At 39.0% G+C, this 19,037-nt stretch overlaps 2 protein-coding genes and 1 long non-coding RNA gene across 4 annotated transcripts; 1 reads left to right on the top strand and 2 right to left on the bottom strand.

Annotated features, from left to right (window-relative positions):
• Positions 1 to 1,922: 1,922 nt before the first annotated feature.
• On the top strand, positions 1,923 to 4,362 carry LOC145425536 (uncharacterized). The gene is made up of 2 exons (XR_013906254.1): positions 1,923 to 2,112; positions 3,990 to 4,362. It is a non-coding gene; the product is annotated as an uncharacterized LOC145425536 (long non-coding RNA).
• Positions 2,606 to 3,974, bottom strand: LOC145426283 (polymeric immunoglobulin receptor-like). The gene is made up of 2 exons (XM_080299906.1): positions 3,518 to 3,974; positions 2,606 to 3,223 (listed from the first exon to the last, which is right to left on the bottom strand). The coding sequence occupies exons 1-2, from the start codon at positions 3,972 to 3,974 to the stop codon at positions 2,949 to 2,951; spliced, it is 732 nt and encodes a 243-aa protein (XP_080156032.1). The 3' UTR covers positions 2,606 to 2,948.
• A 5,260-nt stretch (positions 4,363 to 9,622) lies between the features above and the next one.
• Positions 9,623 to 13,658, bottom strand: LOC113018200 (polymeric immunoglobulin receptor-like). 2 transcript variants are annotated; one of them, XM_080298583.1, is made up of 6 exons: positions 13,352 to 13,658; positions 12,784 to 12,898; positions 12,324 to 12,659; positions 11,179 to 11,499; positions 10,388 to 10,653; positions 9,623 to 10,174 (listed from the first exon to the last, which is right to left on the bottom strand). In XM_080298583.1, the coding sequence occupies exons 2-6, from the start codon at positions 12,821 to 12,823 to the stop codon at positions 10,073 to 10,075; spliced, it is 1,065 nt and encodes a 354-aa protein (XP_080154709.1). In that variant the 5' UTR covers positions 12,824 to 12,898; positions 13,352 to 13,658; the 3' UTR covers positions 9,623 to 10,072. The 2 variants fall into 2 exon arrangements, with proteins under 2 accessions (XP_080154709.1, XP_026017047.2); XM_026161262.2 differs by lacking the exon at positions 13,352 to 13,658 and having other exon boundaries at positions 12,784 to 13,161.
• Between the last annotated feature and the right edge of the window lie 5,379 nt (positions 13,659 to 19,037).

Raw genomic sequence — 19,037 nt, 5'->3', positions numbered from 1 at the left:
TGATCATTTCTATGAGTCAAAGGACTATCAAAGAGTTATGTAAGTGTACGTTATCCGATTGTTCAGTCTGACGTCACTAGCCGTGTCTGGGTCTAAACTCCGCTGCACGTCCTTATATCAAACGATCACTATGGCATTACTGAGAGTTGAAAAACTGTCTAAAGTCTTTCATCTTTAATAAAATGATCAGCGTTCTGCTCTACCAGGTGTAACAATTGAGTTTAACATCCAGGCATCCATGAAAACGGAATTTATGACATTTAACGGAGTTAGAAGTTAGCAGGAAGTTAGCTCGCTAGCTTCTATCTAAATACAATATAGCATGTCCTGACTGCGGGGTTTTGGAAACAAATTAAAACGTACAGCTCTGTTATCACTTCCAACATAAATGAAGACAGAAAACTAAACAGCAGTGACGTTTGTAGGGTTACTGAAGTTTGGCTAGCTGGTATATAATGATGTGCTACGTGACCGCTAGCGACACAGCTATGTGCATAATATAAACAAGCTAACTTTTTTTCCACTCGATAAAAGTTAACGTGAGTGTTCTCGGTGGTCAGGAACAAATGTAATCGCATGGCAGGATGCTGTAAAAGGACCAAACTTCAGCCAGGAGAACAACTGAGATAATCCATCCACAATACGAGGTTAGTCATTCATATACTGCTGCATGGGCTGTGCTGTAGTTACATCCTAAGGTTTTAAAAACTGAGCTTAAATAAATGATTAGCGGTAATAAAAGCCAAGGGAGGTCAACAGTGATCACTGACTGTTTTAGGAGCTTTTTGAGATTAAATAGAAGAAAATACATAACATTAAACATGTTAACAACACAAAAGCCATATTAAACGCAGACTACGTTAGGCCCGGAAGTAGGATTTGTCATGTCATCACTGAACAACCGGATTACATGAAGGGTTTAGGAGTTTCAGCTCCTTAACCTGTGCCACATTTTTTAGAGGGACCAAAAGCATTGCAAAATGTATTCAAAGGCTATTTCCTGGGCAGGTGTGGCAGTCCCTTTTTTTATGCCATTATCAATTAAGCAGATAAAAGGCTTGGAGTTGATTTGTGGTGTGGTGCTGGCATTTGGCATGTTTTGCTGTGAAAAGACAACATGGAGATGCAGAAGAAAAAGCCATCGTTAAGTTCTAAAAACAAATAAAACCCATCAAAGAAATTTCTTGATGCATTCTCAATCATCCAGGAAAGTAAATCTCCAAAAAGTTGATTCTGTTCATCTGGACGTAGCGTTTTGTGGGAGAAACGTTTCGTCACTCATCCAAGTGACTTTATCAGTCTCAGCTGACTGCAGGTTTCCCCAATCTTATAAACAGAACATTGTACATGACTGAAACCAGCCCACTGAAGGAACAATAGGCTGGGAGGTCAGTTCCTTAATCTTAATTATGCAAATTCTCATGACCATTGATCATTAATTATGATACTGTGGAAAAATCAGGTAACATCAAGTTGAACAGTATGGCAACGCCATGAAGATCCACTTGGAAAAATAAATCTGTTGGACATTTTTCTTGGCCTTCAGACAGCAATTCTGATTGCTACAGTGTCGAAAGGGACAGGCAACCCCCCCCCCCCCCCCCCCCCAAAAAAAAAAACAAAAACTGAGATGCAAAACAGATTTTCAATAAGCTCATGAAAAATTGCAGTTTCATGCAAACTGAACTTTAAAAATAAGAAGCACAAAGTTGTTTTTTTTTTCCAGAGATAGAATTATTAGGAAAGCTTTCTGTCTGTTATAAAATTTGTTCATCTTATCTTCACTTCCCTCTGGTGGTGAAGATGGTATGGTTAAAGAACTTTGATAATCCCCTCTTTTCACTAAATGTCACTGAGAAAGTCACACTGACAGCATGAATCAACAACACTCACTGAGACCTGCAACAACAGACAGAAAATAAGTGACACAAACTCACCTCCATGTTTGTGTCATTTTCAGTCCAAAGTTCCTCCTTGTCTTACTAATGTAGAAGACCATGAGGAAAACAGCCATCAGCAAAACACCATCCAAGGACGCACGCACAACCAGAGGCCAGGAGGAGTCAGGACAATGTGTAGAGGACAATGCTTCCCTCTGTAGAGTGAAAGCAGGTGGGTTTGAAGACATTTGTGTTGCTGTTTGTAGTGGGGAGGCAGTTGTGTTTGAAGCTGTGAACAATAAACACAAAACATTTAATAATAAATCAATACTAATGCATCATAACAAGAGTACTGTCATACAGGTAAATACAAACATTTATTAAACACAAAATTCATAATTTTGTTCATAACATAAAATATAAAGCACACTAAAATTGTTTACACCTGCCTGCAGTCACAGTGAGTCTGTGTATCTTGTGGGGAAATGGTAGATGAAATCCATTTCAGCCCCGCCATCATAATTGAAAAATAAATGCATTCAGAGAGGAGAAAGCACTTTTAAAACACACACTTGTATTGCTTTTTTAAATTTTTTTTGGCGGCGGCGGCGCGGGGGGCGGGGGGGGGGGGGGGGGGGGGTATATAATATGTGCAGTCATTAAAAGAAAACATTAATACATGACAACATCTTCATTTTTTTTAAATTAAAGCATCATAATACGGTTTTGCAGATGAACAGATGATTAAATTTACCTGCACAAAAACAAAATAATACTCTGAGATTGGTCATCCAACCTTTTTTTAAATGTCAAACCTCTATTTCAATTTAGACAGTTTTAGGACAGTTTAATGATGTCTCAGCCAGTGTATCAGCTGATCTCGGGCAGTAACAACAATCTCACTGTGATTGTCTTTAATCTTATACTTATAGTTATAATTAGTTTACTTTATTTTTATTTTTGGTTCCTGTTTGAGTTGTGATCTTAATAATAATAATAATAATGTCTTTACTATTTTGAAAAGAAACTTACCATGAATAACAAGAACATTTAGACTGTAGTATGAATCTACAGTCTAAATGTAGACAGGGGGTTTCCATAACCACAGCTGTACTCTCCTGTGTCTGACTTGGTCAGCTGTGTGATGGTCACATACAGTCCAAATGTAGATACTGGTCTGTATTCAATGCTGTATCTGCTGCTCTCAGCTTTATCATTAGTTGTGTCAATGAGGATTTCCCCTTCATTCTTACACTGATTCTTACAAAAGAACTTCCTGTGTCCATGCACAGTATTGGAACATCCCAATGTGATGTTTTCTCCCTCAGTTTGTGTGCGATAAAAACCAATGTTTCAATCAAGATCTGTGAAATAGAAGAACATTAATTAGTCTGAACTGAAACTGTAAGCTTTTATATCATAATTATATGTCCCGGTTCAAATAAACAAAGTTGTCATCAACTTATGAAAGTACAGTTGTTACATGCTGTATAAAATGTACACCTATATGGTGTATAATGTTAAAGTTACATTTATTAATTAATTACAGCTTGATCTAAACATGGTCTATAATGCTAAATTAGAGCTAGTGAGGGCTCTCCATAGTTTTATTTCAAGGAATTTTAGTACAAACTCACCATTTGAAACTCTGACCTCAAAGTCATAGTTTGAATCTGGAACAGAAGGTCTTCCTAAAGCACACCTGTACATTCCTGAGTCAGACTTGATCATGTGTGTGAAGGTCGCAGACACAATTCCTCTTCCTGGAGATCCATCTTTATAATTAATGCTGTATCTCCCACTCTGAGCTGTGCTTCCATCTGTTTTAATGAGGATATCTTCTGCTCGCTCACATTTTTCCTTACAGAAGAACTTTGTGCTTCCAGACAAATATAAGCTGCAGTTAAGCGTGCCATTTAATCCTTCAACTGCAGACAAAATATTGTGTTTTGCCTTGACTAGCACAGCTACATCTGTCAGATGAAAAGAAATGATAGCAAAATTAAAAACACAAAAAAGATAGATATTCACAACATAAAATAATGTATGAAAATATGTGTATTTTATGAAATGATTCATAAAGATGACTTCCATTTCTTTTTATTAAAGAGAAACATTAAGATCATCAGTCCCCACCTGATAAGAAGCAGAAGAAAAGAAAATGGAGGATTTTCATTCTGACTTTGATCCTGATGCAGAAAAGTTGTTAAACTTCAGAAGAACAGCGTCTGACTCTTCACTCTGTCTGTGTCTGTCAGATCATCAGAAAACTGAAGTTACTCAGTAAATTGTTTCCTTTTTATCACTTCCTTCAATTTTTTTAGATGCATTCATCACATGCTAATGAGGATGATGATGTGATAATGAAACGTATGTGTGTACAAAACATCGTATATCTAACATTATGAATCTGCCTTTTTGTAGATCAGTACTGTGACGTTTCTCTGATGCTCTAAATGTGAATAAAAGAGTTTCAGACCAAGTCTGACTTGAAATCCTGATGGCAGGTGGTTCACATGAAACAGATTTTTCCTTTGTTTTGTAGCCATGTAACCATTTTATAATTAATACAATGTTCTTCTTGTCAGTGAGGGCAGCAGCCAATAGTATACCATAAAAATATAAAATAAAAAATATCTGATCAAATCATTTAATGTAGGATTCTTACAAAACAGGTTCATAAGTAACAACAACAACCACTCACCAGCTTGGAAGATGGAACAAATTACAGTGGAGGTAAAAATAGACGCTTCTGTTGTCTCCTTCCTGGTAGTTTGGGAGTTGTTTTGGACTTCTGTGAAATTTACCAGTTATTAAAGTAGGAACAAGCTGCCAGTTATGCTCGCTTTTAGACAGTTTGTCAACTCCAGAGAAGCATGCACAAAGCCTCTCTTTAGCCCATCATAGTTGGAGGAGGGAGTGGGTTTGTCTTACTGTCACTAACTCACTGTCAGACTTAGTTTACAGTATTGATATAATTAACCTGGTTAAACAGGCGACCCATATACTGAAGGTTTGAGTTCTCAATGCAGGACATGGATTTCCTGTGTGTCATTTCCCCTCTCACCCTCCCCACCCTCCTGTCTCCTATCTGTATGTACATAACTTAAAAACTTAGATCAAACAGATAAGAAACACTTTACTTGGATTGAGACTGTTTTGTGTGGTTTTTGTAGCTTTTACACATCCTCTGCATTTTTGAAATACTAAATATTCATAACAGTCTCATTTAGATAATCAACAGCAGAGCTAGTTCAAATTTACAATCTTGATTTTGTTATTTTTTATGATAAACCAAAGAAGTCTGTACAAGAAAAAGACACTGGACAGTTTCCACTGCCTAGAAAGCTCCATCCCTGAGAGTGATTTTGTAATTTTTAGTAAAACATAAAGCTGTTGTTTTCAGATTAAGAACTCGAATCTATCAGGACTTCACAGCATACCACATTTACTTCTAAACTACATCAGAGAAATGATAAGATGCTAACAAGATAGTAATTTGCTCAAGACACCAAACATTTTGGGTTTCACTGACACGTAATCTATGATGTTGTGCAACCACGTATTGTATCTTCATACAAGCTGCTTCGTTTACTTGGAAACAGTAAACACGGCTGTTAGAGGCTGTAAGAATAGTCTGGTGGAGAGAAAACAGTCAGTGTTTTGCGTCAGTCAGTATGATACAGGAAAAAATAACCTGAAATGTTTCTTACTCAAAGGTGTGAGTGATGTATGAGTGTTGTGTGGTTAGTTGCTTGTAGTACAGTAATTTCAATCTCAAAGTGACAAAACAATTCTGAAAAAATAAAAATTATTTTACATTAAATTGCAGTTTTGTGTTTTCTGGATTATTCTGTTCTCTGAGGTAATGATGTGATACTAAGTTCTTCAAAATAACATGCTTTTTTTTAATGAACACAGAAGTAGGTTGTCAGATTTGTAACATTAGTTCCACTTTCTGTTTGAGGAATGCAAGAATTTTCTAATTTCTCATTAATACTATAAAACATCACAGTTTGTTTATTGTCAAGGTGCAAATTTATTGCATGAGTTATCTGAGCTTTTGTTTACAACGTGCTCGTGTAAAATTAACTATTTAAAAGAGAAATATGCAGACTGCATTTCAATTCAGTTTAATTCAATTATATTTATATAGCGCCAAATCATAACAACAGTCACCCCCTTTATATTGTAAGCTAGACCCTACTATAATACATACAGAGAAAACCAGATAATCAAATGAGCCCCATGAGCCAAGATGGGCAGTAATGCACGTTAGTGTAATCCGATTACTATTTTCAAATAATGAGTAAAGTAAGGGATTACTATTGCAAAAAAGTTAATTACATTACTGTTACTTCCCCGTAAGCACGCTGTGTTACTGCGTTACGAAACTGTGATTTTGTTTGCGAGAGTGTCTGATGACAATGATGTAAGCGAGTGCGATGTACACTTCACATGAAGACCAAAATAGTTCCAAAGGCCAGATCTGAATGAGGGTGGGGGAGGTTCAATTTGCCATGTTGCAATGAGAGCTTAACTTCTGTCTTGCTAGCTTGTGCTGCGCTCAGTCGATCTGCGCTCAACAGTGCAGCCTACACGGAATAGTCGAACGCAGATCCACTGAGCTCTCAACACAGAGCACAGACAGCATCGTCAGAAGAAAAGTTGATAAAATAAATAAAAAATGTTGTATTGTTCAATACATATGCATACCGAACCGAAAGCACTGTATCGAATGGTTCAATATCGATACGAGTATCGTTGCAACGATACTCGTATCGATATTGAACCATTCAATATCGATACCCCTAATATATATATAGGGGTATATATACATTAGTATCGAGCAATACAACATTTTTTATTTATTTTATCAACTTTCCTTCTGACGATGCTGTCTGTGTTGAGCACTCAGTGGATCTGCGCTCGACAGTGCAGCCTAGGCAGAGTAGTCGAACGCAGATTCACTGAGAGCAGGGCAAGCTAGCGAGACAGAAGTTAAGTTCTCATTGCAACATGGCAAATTGAACCTCCCCCACCCTCATTCAGATCTGGCATTTGGAACTATTTTGGTTTTCATGTGATGTATGACCCTGAAGGTAAGCGCGTCATGGACTAAAGTAAAACAGTATGTTGGATGTGCCACGCAATGCTCAATTACATGGGTGGGAACTACTGCGTTAGCGCAGTTTGCTCGTTAACGTGTTGGCCGTCCAGCCCCATGCACGGGGCGATCCGCGGTAGCTCGTTAACGGAGATTTGCTGTGTTGTGGCGTTAACGTCATTTCAACGAGATTAACGCTGACAGCACTAGTGGGAACACAACGAATATGACTGCACATTTACTTCGACATCATCCTAGTGCAAAGACAAGTGGAAGCAGACAAAAACAACAAGCATGCATGCTACAAACTTTACCCGAGTCATTTAGACAGCCGTTAGCACATGATTCTCCTTATGGGGACCTGATATGTTTAATATACTGCTGAGAATATAGCCCAGAAGAAGCGTATAGTATAGCTTTTATTTTGGAAAGAGCCATTTCTCTGTAATAAACTCTCTTTTCCAAAGATGAGTGATTCCTCAATCAGATATATTTACTTTTTTATTACTTTGTTGTTTCAGCAACATTAAATTTAAAAACTGTACTTTTGAGTTAAAATATATATTTATAATTTTAATAAATGACAAATTAAAAAGGCATGAACATTTTTGTTTGTATCGAAAAAATATCGAACTGTAACACCAAAGTATTGAGCCGAACTGAACCGTGAATTTTGTGTATCGTTGCACCCCTAATATATATATATATAAAAGCATATATTACAGTAGTGAGCTTGAACTCTGGGTCAAAGATTCAAGTTGCAGTTATTTATATTGCTCAGCTTAAATCACTTAAAGACAAGTACCTTTGACAGTGTATATACAGATGTATTATACATGAGAGACAAATATTGTCCGTTTAATATGTTGGCATTACATTACATTTGGCTCAATACTCACATATACATGTAAAAACCAAATGTATGAGCAGTGAAAACTGTTTCTGATAGAATGAAGAGTAGACTGATATATGAAATATTCCTTTATTGGGTAATAAAATCAGACCATGTCATAACTGCTTTAAGTCATACAGAATAGATATCAGAGCCTTAAACAGGCTGACTTCTGCTAAATGGGTCAAACTGGGCAGAAAGTCTACAAACACATAACATCCTTATAGAATATGATGTAACACTATAGATCAACTTACCTCAGAATATATAAAGCATATAAACAATTACAGCAATATGATGCAGCAAACACAGCAGTGCTACTAATCCAAAATACTCAAAGCTTCATAGAACTGAAACAAACATTTATTTTTAGCTCCATTCTGCTGCTGATACATACTTTAGGTTTCTGAATGTTAAACTTGTTGCTGCCTTTCATAGTGTGTAACCTGAAGGCCCTGAGTACTTTCTCCCACACTGCAAACACTGGGATGATAAAATTATTTGAACATTACCTAATAAGACTGATTCAGGACAGACAATTAGTTATGTTAAACTTTCCTAGCAGTCCTTCACAAACAGGGAACAGTCTGTCTATTCTCTCCATCTGTCAGCTGCTGCTGGCTCTTCCTCCTCCTCTTCCTCACACACTGCTGAGTTTGTCCTGGTGGATCATCAGGGGTGCAAAGCCTCACAGATGATGTGCAGCAGTGGGTCCCTCAGTCTGTCCTCACTCTGGACACTTGCAGTTGTTACACATGGAAATCAAATGTGTGATAAGGTGCAGGATTCAAACACAAGTGTAACTTATAAATACATGTTCATACTTTTATTACACAATCAGAGAGAAAGAAACAGAGAGAGAGTGCAGGACAGACAGGTGACAGTCTCAGGTGTATACACTGCTACAAACAGGAGGATTTAGTGTTTGTGTTATTACGAGTGCTAAACAAGAAGAGTTCCCAGATGGTACAGTGGACACATGTGTGACTCCTGTGATTAAAGCATCTTTCTTTCAGCTTAACGAGTGAACCATCAGCTCGTTCAAACACACGTTAAAGTCTGTTTGGCTCGACACCACCGAGCAGAGGCAGCAATATAATATAGTTAACATTAACGGTGCAGTGGATCCTGCTGGTGCCGTGATATTCAGGACTGCAAACCGAGCAGCATCACTGACTTTCAGCTTGTTGTGTTTGTGGATATATGACTGACTTTAATTATCCATAAAATCATCACATTCTCTGTAAGATTAAGCTCAGCTATTGAACGGCGTATATTTTAAAGTAAAGGCTTTAAAACCAAGTTAGTACAAACATCACTAATGTCACATAACTTTGCCGACATGTGGCCAACAGCAATGTTTTAATGTTCTTCATTATTAAACATTCGCACATAAATAAGTGACATCATATTCACTACTTACTTTTGACAGTTCACTCTTCGGCCGCTCCCTTCTGCCATACTTTGCGGCAAAATTATCCACACCCACCGGTGCGCTATGGATTGTGGGATATATGGGACCACAAAGCGTGCACCGGACCACGCTTGATATTTGGGGAAATCGACTGTGCATTTGGAGTATGCATTTGAAGTACACTTCGAATTGGGACAGCCGACGTCGCGTGGCGGTGACGTAATCGCACTCAAAATGCGTACTTCAAGCGTGCGGTCTCTGAATTGGGACACAGCCTCATTATTGTAGAGCACTCTGTATATTTCTAATTCATTTAAGGAAACATCACATTATTTTGCAGATGTTTATTTTTTTTGTATAAGTGATTAAAAGAAAACATGGCTGTGCAACTTAATACGTATGACAATATCTTCATTTTTCTTTGATTGTATATACCTTGTAAGAAAAGCTAGTAGTTTCAAACACATTGCATAAGTAAGCACATAAATTTCTAAATCACAGAGTACACAAATACATAAAGTAAAACCAAATGTGCACAACCTCTCCAAGTTAAAAGTTACAATGTTGCTTGATTACATGATTAGGCAGCCAAGCTTTGAACTTCCTCCAAAGTCTCCTTATTAATTATGCTGATACAGATATAGAACAACAGAACAACAATAAAACATAGTGAAGCAGATTGTATCATCAAATCTCAGAAACATGCTCAAAAACATCAAAACTAAACAGATATGAGAGAGAAGACAACCAAATTTTAAATCATGGGAATTTTTTACTTTTTAGATTTTGGTCTTTAATAATGCAGGTTTGGTCCCGCTGCGATTGGGCTCTTTATGTTCCGAGGTTGGGTCCAAGCTGTCATGCGCAGCAAATAACTGAAACTAAAACAAACAAATAAAGCAAACAACATAAAACATGAGAAGTACAACAGATTTTCAACAACCATATTACCACATTACCATTTCATGGACATTGAAGTTTAAAAATAAGAAGCACAAAGTGTTTTTTTTTCAGAGACAGGAAAAAAAATGCTGCAACATTCAAAATATCAAAAGAAGTTCACCAGATGAGTGACACAAGTGACACAAACTCACCTCCATGTTTGTGTCATTTTCTCTGGTGTTCAGTCCAAAGTTCCTCCTTGTCTTATTAATGTAGCAGAGCATGAGGAAAACAGCCATCAGCAAAACACCATCCAAGGACGCACGCACAACCAGAAGCCAGGAGGAGTCAGGACAATGTGTAGAGACTCTTGCAGTGACACTTTCACTCTGTGTTGCTTTCGTCTGTAGAGTGAAAGCAGGTGGGTTTGAAGCCATTTGTGTTGCTGTTTGTAGTGGGGAGGCAGTTGTGTTTAAAGCTGTGAATGATATACAAAAACAATTAATAAAAAATCAATAGTAATACACACTAATACACCATAATAATAATACTGTCATACAGGTAAATACAAACATGTATCAAACACAAAGAAAATGAATTTTGGAGATATGTGCAGTGATTAAAAGAAAACATGGCTGTGAAACTTAATACGTATGACAATATCTTCATTTTTTTTAAATTAAAGCATCATAATACGGTTTTGCAGTTGAACAGATGATTAAATTTACCTGCACAAAAACAAAATAATACTCTGAGATTGGTCATCCAACCTTTTTTTAAATGTCAAACCTCTATTTCAATTTAGACAGTTTTAGGACAGTTTAATGATGTCTCAGCCAGTGTATCAGCTGATCTCGGGCAGTAACATCAATCTCACTGTGATTGTCTTTAATCTTATACTTATAGTTATAATTAGTTTACTTTGTTTTTGTTTTTGGTTCCTGTTTAAGTTGTGATCTTAATAATAATAATAATGTCTTTACTATTTTGAAAAAAAACTTACCATGAATAACAAGAACATTTACACTGCTGTATGAATCTGGAGACAGAGGGTTTCCATAACCACAGCTGTACTCTCCTGTGTCTGACTTGGTCAGCTGTGTGATGGTCGCATACAGTCCAAATGTAGATACTGGTCTGTATTCAATGCTGTATCTGCCACTCACAGATTTATCATTGCTTGTGTCAATGAGGATCTCCCCTTCATTCTTGCACTGATTCTTGCAAAAAAACTTCCTCTGTCCGTACACAGTATTAGAACATCCCAATGTGATGTTGTCTCCCTCAGTTTGTGTGCGATAAAAACCAACCCTTTTGCCCAGATCTGTGAAATACAAGAACATTCAGTTGGATTGGAGTAAGAACTGAAACTGTAAGCTATTATATCATAATTATATTTCCTGGTTAAAATAAACAAAGTTATTTTTTCATATTAGATCAGAAAACAACACATGCTTACCTGATCCTCTCAGAATCAACACTTTTTGTTGTACAGTATTTAATGAAGCCACGCAAAATGTTACCTTCATACTATGAAGTTGAAGGGCAGATATACGGACCCTTGAAGTTATTTTTTTCTTTCATTTGGCTTATTTTGTGAAGCATTTTTCAGGACTTGCAGCTAGAAGATCCTGGTATCAAAACTTATAATAAAAGGTGACTAACTTGTTTTTAGCATGAGACTTTTGGAAGATATTCATCTTTTTTGAGGTTTCTCAAATGACACAAAATTGGCTTCTGTTACTTATAAATAATACATTAATAGAATCTTTCTATTAAAATCATGATACAAGCCATCATACTTACACTCAAAATCAGTCAAATATGTGAACAAGAGACAGATTTGGCTTTAGACTGTGATAGTTTAATTTGTTGTAAAACTGTGTTGGTTTTAGCAGAGCTGAAATTTGACTCCAAAATCATTTTATATTGTTTTGGCTTTACACTGAGGTGCTAGAATTTCAATTCAACTGATGACACTACAGTTTTTACATGCTGTGTAAAATGTACACCTACATAGTATATCACATTAAAGTTACATTTATTGATTAATTAAACACCTTGATATAAACATGCTCTGTATTGCTAAATACGAGTTAGTGGGGTCCTTTACATTTTTTATTTCAGGGAATTTTTGTAAAAACTCACCATTTGAAACTCTGACCTCAAAGTCATAGTTTGAATCTGGAACAGAAGGTCTTCCTAAAGCACACCTGTACATTCCTGAGTCAGACTTGATCATGTGTGTGAAGGTCGCAGACACAATTCCTCTTCCTGGAGATCCATCTTTATACTTCATGCTGTATCTCCCACTCTGAGCTGTGCTTCCATCTGTTTTAATGAGGATATCTTCTGCTCGCTCACATTTTTCCTTACAGAAGAACTTTGTGCTTCCAGATAAAGTTAAGTAGCAGACAAATGATGCATTTCCTCCTTCAGCTGCAGACCAAATATTGTGTTTTGCCTCGACTTGCACAGCTGCACCTGTCAGATGAAAAAAAACTATAAATATCACAAGATGAAAATATGTGTATTTTATGAAATGATTCATAAAGATGACTTCCATTTCTTTTTATTAAAGAGAAACATTAAGATCATCAGTCCCCACCTGATAAGAAGCAGAAGAAAAGAAAATGGAGGATTTTCATTCTGACTTTGATCCTGATGCAGAAAAGTTGTTAAACTTCAGAAGAACAGCGTCTGACTCTTCACTCTGTCTGTGTCTGTCAGATCATCAGAAAACTGAAGTTACTCAGTAAATTGTTTCCTTTTTATCACTTCCTTCAATTTTTTTAGATGCATTCATCACATGCTAATGAGGATGATGATGTGATAATGAAACGTATGTGTGTACAAAACATCGTATATCTAACATTATGAATCTGCCTTTTTGTAGATCAGTACTGTGACGTTTCTCTGATGCTCTAAATGTGAATAAAAGAGTTTCAGACCAAGTCTGACTTGAAATCCTGATGGCAGGTGGTTCACATGAAACAGATTTTTCCTTTGTTTTGTAGCCATGTAACCATTTTATAATTAATACAATGTTCTTCTTGTCAGTGAGGGCAGCAGCCAATAGTATACCATAAAAATATAAAATAAAAAATATCTGATCAAATCATTTAATGTAGGATTCTTACAAAACAGGTTCATAAGTAACAACAACAACCACTCACCAGCTTGGAAGATGGAACAAATTACAGTGGAGGTAAAAATAGGCGCTTCTGTTGTCTCCTTCCTGGTAGTTTGGGAGTTGTTTTGGACTTCTGTGAAATTTACCAGTTATTAAAGTAGGAACAAGCTGCCAGTTATGCTCGCTTTTAGACAGTTTGTCAACTCCAGAGAAGCATGCACAAAGCCTCTCTTTAGCCCATCATAGTTGGAGGAGGGAGTGGGTTTGTCTTACTGTCACTAACTCACTGTCAGACTTAGTTTACAGTATTGATATAATTAACCTGGTTAAACAGGCGACCCATATACTGAAGGTTTGAGTTCTCAATGCAGGACATGGATTTCAATCCGCCTTAGACCATTTCCTGTGTGTCATTTCCCCTCTCACCCTCCCCACCCTCCTGTCTCCTATCTGTATGTACATAACTTAAAAACTTAGATCAAACAGATAAGAAACACTTTACTTGGATTGAGACTGTTTTGTGTGGTTTTTGTAGCTTTTACACATCCTCTGCATTTTTGAAATACTAAATATTCATAACAGTCTCATTTAGATAATCAACAGCAGAGCTAGTTCAAATTTACAATCTTGATTTTGTTATTTTTTATGATAAACCAAAGAAGTCTGTACAAGAAAAAGACACTGGACAGTTTCCACTGCCTAGAAAGCTCCATCCCTGAGAGTGATTTTGTGATTTTTAGTAAAACGTAAAGCTGTTGTTTGCAGATTAAGAACTCGAATCTATCAGGACTTCACAGCATACCATTTATTTCTAAATGCTAACAAGATAGTAATTTGCCCAAGACACCAAACATTTTGGGTTGCACTCACATGCAATCTATGATGTTGTGCAACCACGTATTTTATCTTCATACAAGCTGCTTTGTTTACTTGGGAACAGGAAATTAAGTAAGCACGGCTGTTAGAAGCTGTAAGAAAAGTCTGGTGGAGAGAAAACAGTCAGTGTTTTGCGTCAGTCAGTGTGTTACAGGAAAAAAATAACCTGAAATGCTTCTTACTCAAAGGTGTGAGTGATGTATGAGTGTTGTGTGGTTAGTTGCTTGTAGTACAGTAATTTCATTCTCAAAGTGAAAAAAACAATTCTGAAAAAAAATATATATATATTACGTTGAGATTGACTTGAGTACCCATGGCAGAGCAAAAAGATCTCCAGACCTGAAAGGTGAACTGGGGTCCTTTGTCTGATGTGATTTCTGCAGGGATTCCATGGAGCCGGAAAACATGATCAACCATTAGCTTAGCAGTTTCTGTGGCGGTGGGAAGTTTGTCCAGAGAAATGAAGTGCGCGGGGCGAGAAGGTATGGCAAAAGCAGGAAGCACCGGAGCCAGTTCAAGATGTTTCTCATCCTGACTGTATTGCCGGGAGAGGGCGTCGGCCTTTTATTTTCTTAGAGCCTGGACGGAAAGAGATCGAGAATCTGAATCGATCAAAAAACAAGGACCACCTGGCTTGGCAGGCATTCAGTCACTTTGCTGTCCTAAGGTAGGTAAGGTTCTTGTGATTGGTGAAGATAGTGAATGGGTGCTCCACTCCCTCTAATAGGTGGCGCCATTGTTCCAGAGCAAGTTTGATGGCTACCTGACTGTAGTTCCTTATGAAACGCCAATAGAAGAAAGCGTTGTAGCTGCTTGCAAGTCGTGTGTGTGAGCCATTCCTGAACTGCCCGGATCTTGGCTGTATCCGTCTTCACCTGCCCTCCAGCTAGAACTTATCCCAGTAATGTGACAGATTGTGCATGAAAGTCGCACTTCTCGGCCTTAACGTACAGTCTATTTTCCAACAGGCGATGTAGCACGGCCCAAACATGGACCTTGTGTTCCTGGAGGTTCCTGGAAAAGATTAGAATGTCATCTAGGTAGACGTAGACAAAGCGGTTCAGAAAGTCCCAAGCTTTGGAACACGGCTGGAGCATTGGTTAACCCAAAGGGCATGACCAGGTATTCAAAATGGCCTAGCGGGGTGTTTAAAGCTGTTTTCCATTCATCACCCTCCCTGATGCGGACCAAATGGTAAGCATTGCGGAGATCTAGTTTAGTGAAAATAGTGGCCCCCTGCAGGGGCTCCAATGCAGCACTGATGAGTGGCAGGGGGTATTTATTTTTGACGGTGATAGTGTTGAGACCTCTGAAGTCAATACATGGACGGAGGCTCTTGTCCTTCTTAGCCACAAAAAGAATCCTGCGCCTACAGCAGAGGATGAAGGCCGGATAATCCCTGCCGTCAGAGAATGATGAATGTATTTCTCCATTGCCTCTCTTTCAGGCTTGGAAATGGTGAACAGACGGCTGGAGGGAAGTGGAGCGCCAGGTACGTGGCCAAGAAGAACAAGAACGTGCTGCTCCTCACCACCGCTCCGACCCCAAACCCCGGCCTAGCCGCCGCAGTAGCGACGGCGGCGGAAAACCTCCCTTGGTGCTGCATTACAACCGCACCAAGGGAGGCGTCAACAACCTGGACAAGGTCGTGAGCACGTACAGCTGCAGGAGAAAGACCTGCAGGTGGCCAGTGGCCCTTTTCCACAACATGGTCAACGTGGCAGCCTACAATGCATTCGTGCTGTGGTGGGAAATTCACCCCGACTGGATGGCGGGCAAGCTCAACAAACGACGGCTCTTCCTCAAGCGACTGGGCAAAGCGCTCGTGCGCCCCATGCTCGAAGTCAGGGCGTTAGCGCGAGGATGGGGAGGAGGAGGAGGCCGAGTCGCGGGCCAAGGTACTGCCACCGAGGCCGACGATGCCGATGCTCGTACTACTCGCACCGCCGACGCTACGCCACACGACTCCTCTCCGGTCAAGAGGTGAAGGTGCCGCGTGTGTCCCAGGAGCAAAGACGTAAAGACCAAGATCCTGTGCCACGAGTGCCGAGTGCACATGTGCACCAACTGCGCCGTCACGTACTGTCCCAACTGCGCCGCTTCACGCACCTCCGCTTCACGCACCGCCGCTCCACAGATGCCGCCGACGTCGTAATAACACAAGTGCCCCTCGGGGGTCCTAGCGACCCCCACCGTAATCATCATCATAACACAAGCGCCCCTCGGGGGTCCTAGCGACCCCGCCACCCTAATCATCATCATAACACAAGCGCCCCTCGGGGGTCCTAGTGACCCCCCACCCTAATCATCATAACACACACGCCCCGAGGGGGTCCTAGCGACCCCCACCCTAATCATCATAACACACACGCCCTGAGGGGGTCCTAGCGACCCCCCACCCTAATCATCATAACACACACGCCCCTTGGGGGTCCTAGCGACCCCCCACCCTAATCATCATAACACACACGCCCCTCGGGGGTCCTAGCGACCCCCCACCCTAATCATCATAACACATATGCCCCTCGGGGGTCCTAGCAACCCCCCCACCCTATCATCATCATAACACATATGCCCCTCGGGGGTCCTAGCGACCCCCACCCTAATCATCATAACACATATGCCGCTCGGGGGGTCCTAGCGACCCCCCACCCTATCACTATCATCATCATCATAATAACACACACACCGCTCGGGGGGTCACCACGACCCACGCCCCGAGAACAGGCGGGCGCACAAGGGTTAATTAATTTATTATTAACAATAATATAAAATTATGCACAAAAGGAATTACTAACGTAAAAAGTGGTTTTATTTATATATCCTTATATATAAATATATGCGGTGGCCCGAGAGACAAAACACGTACAAACTCCAAAACACATTTCTAGCGTTAACTGAACTTCCAAAACAGAGCTACCTAGATCACTTAAATTACAGAATTGAAAGTATATGTGTATTGTTTGTGTATTTATATACAAGCACTCATATATATTCAAATAATTTTAAAAAAGTTCATTTACCTGTTACTACCACACACCAAATCCGGTCGTTGGTACTTGCTGGCTTGTGTAGCCACTAGGTAACAAAAGCTCAACACCGCGCCGAGCATCCTGGAGCACTTCTGTTGTCTTTTGTACGTGTTTTGAGTTTTTATGTGCTTCTGAGTTTTTACGTGTTTTGGAGTTTGTACGTGTTAAGTCTAATTGTTGAATGTTGTCATTGTGCTTCTTAAATTTGTAAACTCTTAGTTCAATCTATAGGATCAAGACATCCCTTTGTCTCTGACCACCTCTCCAGCCACTCTGTGCTGGGGGAGGATTATTGTAGACACATCCCTTGTGAAGATTCTGTTTGATGTTTGGTAAGCTTCCTGCCCTTTGTATGGCTTCACTGTGTTGTGCATGGTGAACCAATACAGGAATTGAACCATATATTGGGTGTGGGGGAGATTACCATTTTATGACTAAGGTTGTTGTTAGAAACAGTTGGAAGTCACGCACACAGAGAGACACACATTCTCACACACTCAAACACATTATTATTATTATTATATCTAGAAAGGCTGCTCAGCTCCACCTATCTCTATAAGTTATGAAGGCATTAGACAACCATGAAGTCAGACTAGTTGGTCTTTGTGCCTTTTCTTGAGTGCAGTGATGAATATGTTTACTGAAATGTTGTGTAACATGTCAAACCAAATTCTCCACACAACTCCTTAACAGACTGTATTGAGACCAGAAGGAGGTAATATTTTTGATATGACACTTTTAATGTTACAAATAATTGTTATTCTTTTAAATCAACACTGCCTTGTTCTATGATTGGGGTATATTTTTACCAATATTTATAAGGACACAAAAGCAGACACACATGAACGGTTTTGATGAAAACTTTGATTGCACAGCAAATAAAGAAATTGATTTTGCAAAGTTCACTTAGTGAAAAAGTCCAAACTAAATCTTCTCTTAATGGTTTGCAGATAACATCTTGCAGACTTAACTCACACAAACGCTCTCTAGCTGGAAAGGCAACTTGCAAAAAATCTAAACAGTAATAAGTGAAAGCCCGAGTGACACTCTTGACTATAACCGTCTGGTGAAATATGATGAGGAGAGGTCCAGGATGCTCACATAACAATCAAAGAGTGGATACATTGCCCAGACTTTGAACTTTATGCTTTCAGACTTAGATTTTAGGCCTATTTTATGCTACTATTAATATGATCTGCCCATCATTAGTTCTTCTGCCCTCTCCCCACTGGGTAGGTCAGGTCACAACCTGATTCATCCCCTGCTGTGTGCCCATTGTGAAGAGGAAGCCCGTGACTACCAGGAGTATCAGGAGGTGGTTGGAGGAGGCCTTAGTGGAACTACAAGGCTGTTTTCAGGTGAAAGTGAATATAAAGAGGAGAGTTGAGCCACTGACTCATGGCAAACCTATGAATCAGTCATGATTCTCATATAAAGCCATGGTGGGCGTTATCAGAATCAGTTTTATGAAATTTGAATGTAATATAATTCTTGGGTGATCATTTCTGTTGGACCCAACATTATGTCTGTACTTGTAGATACATTTGAGGAACCAAAAAGAAGCCTTAAAAGGTATCTGAGTGAACTAAATGAAATACTTCAGACGGCAGATCAATCAAAAAAGAGAATCAAAGTAAGACTGTCTTATTCCCTGTCTTACATACAAATTTTTATATAAATAATATATAAATAGAGTGATATCACAAACATGAATGGTTCAAACATGTGGAATCATTCAAATATCATGTAACTTATTTTTTTACTTTAAGTTTAAAAAGAAATTAAAAAATGAAGTCAATACAATTTGTCATTTTGTCTTTC

The sequence above is a fragment of the Astatotilapia calliptera genome, chromosome 3, assembly GCF_964374335.1.
Source record: "Astatotilapia calliptera chromosome 3, fAstCal68.1, whole genome shotgun sequence".
In the NCBI taxonomy this organism is placed as follows: Eukaryota; Metazoa; Chordata; class Actinopteri; order Cichliformes; family Cichlidae; genus Astatotilapia; species Astatotilapia calliptera.
This window is presented reverse-complemented; position numbering and strand designations above follow the sequence as displayed.

Bases quoted from the DNA above. Each gene is read 5' to 3' on its own strand.
- LOC113018200 (XM_080298583.1), bottom strand. From the start codon at position 12,823: ATGAAAATCCTCCATTTTCTTTTCTTCTGCTTCTTATCAG. The intron at 11,500-12,323 runs GTGAGTTTTTAC...TGTATTTCACAG, and splicing joins TGAGGTCAGAGTTTCAAATG to ATCTGGGCAAAAGGGTTGGT. The intron at 10,175-10,387 runs GTGAGTTTGTGT...TGTTTGTTTTAG, and splicing joins AAAATGACACAAACATGGAG to TTTCAGTTATTTGCTGCGCA.
- LOC145426283 (XM_080299906.1), bottom strand. From the start codon at position 3,974: ATGGAAGTCATCTTTATGAATCATTTCATAAAATACACATATTTTCAT. The intron at 3,224-3,517 runs GTGAGTTTGTAC...GAAACATTGGTT, and splicing joins TGAGGTCAGAGTTTCAAATG to TTTATCGCACACAAACTGAG.